General features: G+C 42.7%; 1 protein-coding gene across 1 annotated transcript; it reads left to right on the top strand.

Annotated features, from left to right (window-relative positions):
* Window positions 1–3,556: 3,556 nt before the first annotated feature.
* Window positions 3,557–4,417, top strand: LOC121548072 (histone 24-like). The gene is made up of 2 exons (XM_041859465.1): window positions 3,557–3,694; window positions 3,937–4,417. Exons 1-2 carry the CDS (start codon window positions 3,619–3,621, stop codon window positions 4,098–4,100), a joined length of 240 nt encoding a protein of 79 aa, XP_041715399.1. The 5' UTR covers window positions 3,557–3,618; the 3' UTR covers window positions 4,101–4,417.
* Window positions 4,418–9,856: the final 5,439 nt, after the last annotated feature.

Genomic DNA, 9,856 nt, shown 5'->3' with positions numbered 1-9,856 from the left:
GTTTATTTGCCAACCATGTTTTAACTAGCTAGCTAGCTAACCAAGCTAGCAACCAGCTGAGCTAGCTAGCTAGCTAGTGGAGTTCATGTTGGACAATTTCAGTTTAAACTGGACAGAGAAAGGTCTGGGTTCACTTTTTAAATGAAATTGACTGACTGCCAGCACATGTACAGTCCTGGTCAAAAGTTGAGAATGACACAAATATTACTTTTCACAAAGTCTGCTGCCTCAGTTTATATGATGGCAATTTGCATATACTCCAGAATGTTATGAAGAGTGATCAGATGAATTGCAATTAATTGCAAAGTCCCTCTTTGCCATGAAACTGAACTTAATTCCCCCCAAAAATGGGCTGGTCCTTTTGTGCATTTCAGCCCTGCCACAAAAGGACCAGCTGCCATCATGTCAGTGATTCTCTCATTAACACAGGTGAGAGTGTTGACGAGGACAAGGCTGGAGATCACTCTGTCATGCTGATTGAGTTAGAATAACAGACTGGAAGCTTTAAAAGGAGGGTGGTGCTTGAAGTCATTGTTCTTCCTCTATTAACCATGGTTTCCTGCAAGGAAACACGTGCCGTCATCATTGCTTTGCACAAAAAGGGCTTCACAGGCAAGGATATTGCTGCTAGTAAGATTGCGCCTAAATCAACCATTTATCGGATCATCAAGAACTTCAAGGAGAGAGGTTCAATTGTTGTGAAGAAGGCTTCAGGGCACCCAAGAAGCCAGCAAGCCAGGACCGTCTCCTAAAGTTGATTTCAGCTGCGGGATCGGGCACTACCAGTGCAGAGCTTGCTCAGGAATGGCAGCAGGCAGGTGTGAGTGCATCTACACGCACAGTGAGGCGAAGACTTTTGGAGGATGGCCTGGTATCAAGAAGGGCAGCGAGGAATCCACGTCTCTCCAGGAAAAACACCAGGGACAGACTGATATTCTACAAAAGGTACAGGGATTGGACTGCTGAGGACTGGGGTAAAGTCATTTTCTCTGATGAATCCCCTTTCCGATTGTTTGGGGCATCCGGAAAAAAGCTTGTCCGGAGAAGACAAGGTGAGCGCTACCATCAGTCCTGTGTCATGCCAACAGTAAAGCATCCTGAGACCATTCATGTGTGGGGTTGCTTCTCAGCCAAGGGAGTGGGCTCACTCACAATTTTGCCTAAGAACGCAGCCATGAATAAAGAATGTTATCAACACATCCTCCGAGAGCAACTTCTCCCAACCATCCAAGAACAGTTTGGTGACGAATAATGCCTTTTCCAGCATGATGGAGCACCTTGCCATAAGGAAAAAGTGATAACTAAGTGGCTCGCGGAACAAAACATCGACATTTTGGGTCCATGGCCAGGAAACTCCCCAGACCTTAATCCCATTGAGAACTTGTGGTCGATCCTCAAGAGACAGGTGGACAAACAAAAACCCACAAATTCTGACAAACTCCAAGCATTGATTATGCAAGAATGGGCTGCCATCAGTCAGGATGTGGCCCAGAAGTTAATTGACAGCATGCCAGGGCGGATTGCAGAGGTCTTGGAAAAAGAAGGGTCAATACTGCAAATATTGACTCTTTGCATAAACTTAATGTAATTGTCAATAAAAGCCTTTGACACTTATGGAATGCTTGTAAATATACTTCAGTATACCATAGTAACATCTGACAAAAATATGTCATAACACTGAAGCAACGAACTTTGTGAATATCAATACTTGTGTCATTCTCAAAACTTTTTTTGGCCACGACTGTACACACACAGACCACTGCCCCAATCCAATCTGAGTGGTCTGAGCCATCCAAACTGAGTTCTAAATCGACGATTGCGTTATCCAGCAGTCACCTCCTTATATGCCCATCGGCATCCCATGCTCACGTCACGTGTAGTACATCAAGCCTACCAGGCAATAATAAGATGGTAGGTACAGTCCCGATGCCCCAAAGTGTTATGTCTGGCTACTTGTTGTGGCTCATGATTGAGGGTGTTTGGAAACTCAACCAAAATGTGCTGATGGCGGTATAGCATCACTTTGTCTGAGCAATAAGCTGTACTACTCACTTCTGATTAGGCATAGATTAGATAGCTTGATTATTTACAGTATGTTGAATCAGAGGACATTCCCATGACTGTGTCCTACTTCGCGACATCAATACAGGATGCTGTTATTTTAACACAATCTAACCGCGATGTCTTGTCTAACAGTTGCTGTTTTCTACAAGCGTAGAAAAGGATGCCTACTTACACCAGCATGTTGCACTAAGTTGATGGGTGACCTGATCAGTCAAAATAAAATGTTGCCAGCTAGCTGCACTTTATGGCTCCGATTCAATACATTTATTAACAAGCTGCTTTTGTCACGGGTTTGTGTTTAGTGTTCCTGCAGTGATAATGCAACAGGTGTTTCTCCTCCCAAAGCTGCTGTGAAGTACAGCATGTGCAGCAGTGAGGATGAGTTTGATGACTGTATGAAGAGCGCCCCCAAGAAGAAGGCAACAGCCATCAGTGACGATGACGACAGCTTTGTCCCCGAGCCCAGCGCTGCAGCCGATAGTGAGGTGGACTCTCCACCCCCTAAGGCTCCTGAGCCCACATGAGTCTTTATACAGTATAGTTTAACAGGAGTTTTGTAAGCCTGGTGTCACTGGTAATTATTTTTTTTGGGGGGGTAATGCAGAGACTTAAGCCTAAGCAAGCAATCATCTTGTCTCTGTGCACATTTCCTTAATTGAGAAGCCTGTTTCTCTATCAACAACGGTAAAAGCCAAAAGCAAATCCAGCTGTAAGTAGATTCCACACCTAATTCTCCCCCGGGGATCAATAGTGATCAAATCAAAATCACTACACCACACCATCTGAACTGTATAACAGAATGTATCCAACTTCACAAGTTTGCCACAATTAAACAGGGTGCTGACATTCAGAATAGAACATTCTGCGTTGACAGCACACTGTCGCAGACGTCTGAGGAGATTCTTGGACTAGCACAGTTGAAAATGGAAACTGAACTTGTTTCTGTGTTCTGCAGCTCAGTCTGATGCCGATGATGCGATGGCCTCCAAGCCTCTAGCCAAGGCCAATGTCCCGATTCTCTAAAGCAGACCAGGACAAGGTGAGTAGACAGAAGGGGAGTATTTATTTAACGACTCAAATGTGGAAGCAGGATAATTCAGGAGACGGAGCGGGCAGCGGAGGTGAGTTGGTGGAAGTGAATAGGCAGATCCAATGATACAGAACCCACCGACGACCAGGCAAGGGTGGAGTGAATGTTCCGGGAGAATAACTGTAGACAGAGTAAACGGAGGTAAGTACACGGCAAGCAAAAAGTACAAAACAACAAAACAAATTCTAGAAAACTTGAGGCTGATACGCTGACACAACATACTGTTCATGGCTAACGATCCGGCACGGAATGGATGTCAGGTCAGAGCTTATGAAGTGAAGAGGTGATGATCAGGACCAGGTGTGCAGATAGCTGATGAGATGCAGGTGCGGGTAATCAAGAGATCTCCCGCCTAGCTTCGTCGCCCGGCAACCAGACAGGGTGCATTCAGGAACCTTCAGGAAACAGACTCCAAGACAGAAAACAGGCAACTCAGGCAGAAACAGACTCAGGAAGCGGGATTCATGACAGCCAAAGGGGCATCCCCCAAGAAACCAGCCGCCGCCAAGAAGCCAGCCGCCCCAAAGAAGGCGGCTGAAGGTATTGTAGAACAGCCCCTCCAACCCTGTACTGATACACCGCAGTAGTTGTGAAATTAGCTTTCTGCGTTAATCAATTTATTGCGTCAATGAGTAATAAAACAGATTGTTATACTGTACATGTACATTTACATAATGTTGTATCATGGATGATATATTGAGAGGTTATGCTTTGAGCGAATAAATCATTATGAAGAATACACTCCTAACCCTGTCTGTGTATCTCCCCGTCATCCCCTCCAGATGCAAAGCAGCCGTCCATCATGGAAGCTCTGTCCAAGCCCAAGCCAGCTGCCAAAACCGCCGGCAAGAAGGTCCCGTCGTTTGACTCCAGCGACTCGGAGGGCCCGTCCAAGGCCTCTGCCCCGTCTAAGACCGCTCCGGCGACTCTCGGCCCTGGACAGTGACAACTCTGACAGCAGCTCTGATGACCACCTCAATGCTTTTATATTCTCCTCTCTACTGCCACTTGTCCAAGAATGGCTTTGAATTTTGTAACACTTGGAGACTTGACTGCTTTTGCACATTGGTTATATGCTAGAATTTGTTCCTTTTTTTCCCAGGTATGATAGAAATCTAATTTTAAGAATTGTTTAAAAATTACTGTGTGCTAATAACAAAAACAATGTAATATATAAAGCATTAGTCTTGCAAATAGCTGCATATTTGACAATTTCTTTAATGCTACATTTCGTTTTTAATGTCATTTTTTGTTACATGTTCAGTCTTTGGTTTTCATATTTTTCTTAATGTTGTCTTGTCATGTAAATATTTAATTGGATGTCTTTTTCTATTTGTTTTTGGAAAATAAAGTAGTTGCTTATGTTGTATTTTTTTTGTAACTGGGAGTTATCCTTTGCTAGTTAGTGAGTTAGTGCAATTATAGATAATTTGTGGTCAGCAATAGGGGAGTGGTTGCTTCCTACAAGAGCACAAACATTTTACATTTCTAGACCTCTTTGAAAAGCAAGTCTGGTGAAGAGCTTTTCTTTGTCTTAAAGGGGCAGTGTTGTATTTTGAGACAGGCTTGAATAAGCTACGTATCCAATAGGCAGAGGGTAGCATAATGTGTCTGATTCTCTGTAATAATGGTATGGGAATAATAATGCAAAGTGGTTTCTTGCATCAAACACATTTTCAGTCACCACCTTGTCTGACGGACAAGTGGATAAACAAGTTAATGTCAAGCCCTGCATGTTTTTTTTATAGGTCTCATGGAATGTTGGTCTACATTGAACACCACATATTGGCTGCTACTGTAGGCGGAATGATAGAACAGCTATTTCCATGTTATGGAATGCATTTCCTCAATTGTTTTTGATGGTAAGCCTACATTACGATCAATTGGCCACTGTTAACACTAACTTAACGCAGGTACAGCCTCAGTGTTCACAGTAAACGCGCGCTGGAAGTTGCACTGAATTTTCACGTTTGCGCTCAGCAGACCTGAGATTTGCTCAGTGCCCCCAAAAATTAAAGGGAACATTGCCCATCACACACACTGTCTGATACCATCTGTAGTGTGAGACTGCGAACAATCATCGTTTGGCTGGCAGTGTAAAAAAAAATATGTAATGGTGTGTGTGCATGAATATGCGTAGGGGTATGCAAAGCCATTTTTTATTATAAAGCATTTATTCACAAGTCCGTCTTATGTACCTTTTGTCTTATTTTAAATGGATTCAGTTTAGTGCTCTCAAAATAACATATGTACCTTGTTACAATTATGTAATCTACTTGAATGCAAGAGAGAACCACCCAATGACTGTATATGAATTAACAAAGCCATCGATCACGTGACACCATTCATTCCTCTGAATAATCAGGTAGGACCATTCAAGCTAATGAGGGCAGATAAGCATGTGAACAGGCACAACCGATAGTATTTTTTCAAAGTTGCCGAAATGCCACGTGCATACACTTATCAGTGCATTTGTAACCTAACCATTATGAAACTTCTATTTGATTAAATAAGCCTCACGTAGCAAATGATCAATTACATATTTTCTTTAACCAAATTTTGCAGAAACACCTTATTTACATAAGTATTCAGACCCTTTGCTATGAGACTCGAAAGTGAGCTCAGGTGCATCCTGTTTCCATTGATCACCCTTGAGATGTTACTACAACTTGGAGTCCATCTGTGGTAAATTAAATTGATTGGACATGATTTGGAAAGGCACACACCTGTCTATATACAGTGGGGAAAAAAGGTATTTAGTCAATTGTGAGTTCTCCCACTTAAAAAGATGAGAGAGGCCTGTAATTTTCATCATAGGTACACGTCAACTATGACAGACAAATTGAGAAAAAAATCACATTGTAGGATTTTTTATGAGTTTATTTGCAAATTATGGTGGAAAATAAGTATTTGGTCACCTACAAACAAGCAAGATTTCTGGCTCTCACAGACCTGTAACTTCTTCTTTAAGAGGCTTCTCTGTCCTCCACTCGTTACCTGTATTAATGGCACCTGTTTGAACTTGTTATCAGTATAAAAGACACCTGTCCACAACCTCAAACAGTAACACTCCAAACTCCACTATGGCCAAGACCAAAGAGCTGTCAAAGGACACCAGAAACAAAATTATAGACCTGCACCAGGCTGGGAAGACTGAATCTGCAATAGGTAAGCAGCTTGGTTTGAAGAAATCAACTGTGGGAGCAATTATTAGGAAATGGAAGACATACAAGACCACTGATAATCTCCCTCGATCTGGGGCTCCACGCAAGTTCTCACCCCATGGGGTCAAAATGATCACAAGAACGGTGAGCAAAAATCCCAGAACCACACGGGGGGACCTAGTGAATGACCTGCAGAGAGCTGGGACCAAAGTAACAAAGCCTACCATCAGTAACACACTACGCCGCCAGGGACTCAAATCCTGCAGTGCCAGACGTGTCCCCCTGCTTAAGCCAGTACATGTCCAGGCCCGTCTGAAGTTTGCTAGAGTGCAACAAAAAAAAAATATAGAAAAAAAAAATTTGATTAAAAAATATCAAATATAAATATAAAATATAAAAAGGCTAAATATTTAAAAAAATGTTTTTTGAAAAGTGGTTATCACACTGGCTATAAGGTGAATGCACCAATTTGTAAGTCGCTCTGGATAAGAGCGTCTGCTAAATGATGTAAATGTAAATGTAAAATACATAATGCAACATAATGACAATGAGACATTTGGCTACAATCAGTTGGTATATTTTACTAACCAGTTGTTCCACGTTACAGTTGTGGAATGTTACTAAATGTGTTATTACATAAAGTGAATAATCATTGAGTATTTGTCCTATGGGCAATTCACTGGGACCATCAGGTTATCAACTGCTAAAGGTTACAAAACAAACCTGGTGTAGCTGGCCGTGACCGGGAGACCCATGGGGCGGCGCACAATTGGCCCAGTGTCGTCCAGGGTAGGGGAGGGAATGGCCGGCAGGGATGTAGCTCAGTTGGTAGAGCATGGCGTTTGCAACGCCAGGGTTGTGTACTCCTGAGTGGCGCAGTGGTCTAAGGCACTGCATCGCAGTGCTAACTGTGCCACTAGAGATCCTGGTTTGAATCCAGGCTCTGTCGCAGCCGGCCGCGACCGGGAGACTCATGGGCGGCGCACAATTGGCCCGGCGTCGTCCAGGGTAGGGGAGGGAATGGCCGGCAGGGATGTAGCTCAGTTGATAGAGCATGGCGTTTGCAACGCCAGGGTTGTGGGTTCGTTTCCCACGGGGGGCCAGTATTAAAAAAAAATATGTATTCACTAACTGTAAGTCGCTCTGGATAAGAGCGTCTGCTAAATGACTAAAATGTAAATTTGGATGATCCAGAAGAGGATTGGGAGAATGTCATATGGTCAGATGAAACCAAAATATAACTTTTTGGTAAAAACTCAACTCGTCGTGTTTGGAGGACAAAGAATGCTGAGTTGCATCCAAAGAACACCATACCTACTGTGAAGCATGGGGGTGGAAACATCATGCTTTGGGGCTGTTTTTCTGCAAAGGGACCAGGACGACTGATCCGTGTAAAGGAAAGAATGAATGGGGCCATTTGAGTGAAAACCTCCTTCCATCAGCAAGGGCATTGAAGATGAAACGTGGCTGGGTCTTTCAGCATGACAATGATCCCAAACACACCGCCAGGGCAACGAAGGAGTGGCTTCGTAAGAAGCATTTCAAGGTCCTGGAGTGGCCTAGCCAGTCTCCAGATCTCAATCCCATAGAAAATCTTTGGAGGGAGTTGAAAGTCTGTGTTGCCCAGCGACAGCCCCAAAACATCACTGCTCTAGAGGAGATCTGCATGGAGGAATGGGCCAAAATACCAGCAACAGTGTGTGAAAACCGTGAGAAACTTTTGTTATTGACCAAATTCTTATTTTCCACCATAATTTGCAAATAAATTCATAAAAAATCCTACAATGTGACTTTCTGGATTTTTTTTCTCATTTTGTCTGTCATAGTTGACGTGTACCTATGATGAAAATTACAGGCCTCTCTCATCTTTTTAAGTGGGAGAACTTGCACAATTGGTGGCTAACTAAATACTTTTTTCCCCCACTGTACATAAAAAGATTCAATAAACAATGTATTTCGGAAATATCCAGTCTTTGCTCTTTTCTTCATTAGCATGCTGATGATTTCAAGTTGTATTGGATTTATTTTTATCTGTAAAAAAAAACTGATTTAATTTGCATATTCATACTTAGTTTGTAGCAAATTTGCAGCAAACAGTAGAATGTTCGCCACAAGTTTCCCAGAATTGTTTGCCAGAAGTTCAGAAGTCTAATTTGCATGTGAAAATATGAGCTTGCTGCAAATTTGCAGCAGATTGCCAAATGTTTGCCACAACTGTTCGCCAAAAGCCTGTTTTTCGGTAAGGGAAATGCTAAACCCTTATAATGTTAATTTATAATTCTATAATGCATAATATCCTGTGCAATATTATGCCTTGATCTTGTCAATTCCGACATGTTGGCCTACATTGTCAGTTCCTTGTGATTATTCCTCAAATGATTCATGTAGTAATACAGTTTAAATCTCCCACATTTCTAAATCTCCCCAATAAGTATTTTTGGTTCAAACCTTCTCCCTCCCAGACCCCTCTATCTTTTCCCTGGACACACCTTGCAGTATATGCAGATTGTGAGGCGGCGCGCGAGGCTTTGATGTTTCATGTAACAGAATTATAGATTACTTTTACATAACCACCTTCTTACTGGAGGAGAGGAAAAGAGAGAGAGAGAAAGGAAAGGAGGATTATCGGACCAAACCCCCCCCCCCTCTCAAATTCAAAGGGCTTTATTGGCATGGGATACGCATGTTGTCTTTCCAGTGTGTCAAATAGTTAGCTTTTTGCGTTCTCATAATTTGGTTGGGTCTAAATGTGTTTCTGTCCTGGGGCTCTGTGGGGTCTGTTTGTGTTTGTGAGCAGAGCCCCAGAACTAGCTGGCTGAGAACACTATTTTCTAGGTGAATCTCTCTGTTGGTGAAGTCTTTGTGGTGGAATGTGTGGGCATCACTTACTTTTAGGTTGTTGTAGAATTTATCTGGATTTTGATAACTAGCGGGTATAGTCCTAATTCTGCTCTGCATGCATTGTTATATGCAAGTATATTTTTGCAAAATTCTGCATGCAGAGTCTCAATTGGGTGTTTGTCCTATTTTGTGAATTCTTGGTCGGTGTGGACCCCAGATCTCACAACCATAGAGGGCCATTGGTTCAATAATGATTTAAGTATTTTTAGCCAGATCCTAATTGGGATGTTGAGTTTTATATTCCTTCTTGCCTTGCCTCTTAGATCGTTCACAGCCTTGTGGAAGTTACCTGAGGTGTTGATGTTTAGGCCGAGATAGGTATAGTTATTTGTGTCCTCTAGGGCAACAGTGTCTAGATATAATGTGTATTTGTTGTCTTGGCTACTGGACCTTTTTTGGAACACAATTTTTTTTGTCTTACTGAGATTCACTGTCAGGGCCCAAGTTTGACAGAATCTGTGCAGAAGATCTAGGTGCTGCTGTAGGCCCTCCTTGGTTGGGGACAGAAGCACCAGAACATCTGCAAACAGTAGACATTTGATGTATATTTCTGAGTCCAGTAGAGTGAGGCTGGGTGCTGTAGACTGTTCCAGTGCCCTCGCCAATTCATTGATATATATGTTGAAGAGGGTGGGAC

Source organism: Coregonus clupeaformis, chromosome 31, assembly GCF_020615455.1.
Source record: "Coregonus clupeaformis isolate EN_2021a chromosome 31, ASM2061545v1, whole genome shotgun sequence".
Taxonomy (NCBI): domain Eukaryota; kingdom Metazoa; phylum Chordata; class Actinopteri; order Salmoniformes; family Salmonidae; genus Coregonus; species Coregonus clupeaformis.
The sequence above is the reverse complement of the archived record's forward strand: the minus strand, read 5'-3'. Positions and strand labels throughout refer to the sequence as shown.

Excerpts from the sequence above, each read along its gene's own strand:
- LOC121548072 (XM_041859465.1), top strand. The coding sequence starts at position 3,619 with ATGACAGCCAAAGGGGCATCCCCCAAGAAACCAGCCGCCGCCAAGAAG. Across the intron at positions 3,695-3,936 it reads CCCAAAGAAGGCGGCTGAAG|ATGCAAAGCAGCCGTCCATC; the intron begins GTATTGTAGAAC and ends CATCCCCTCCAG.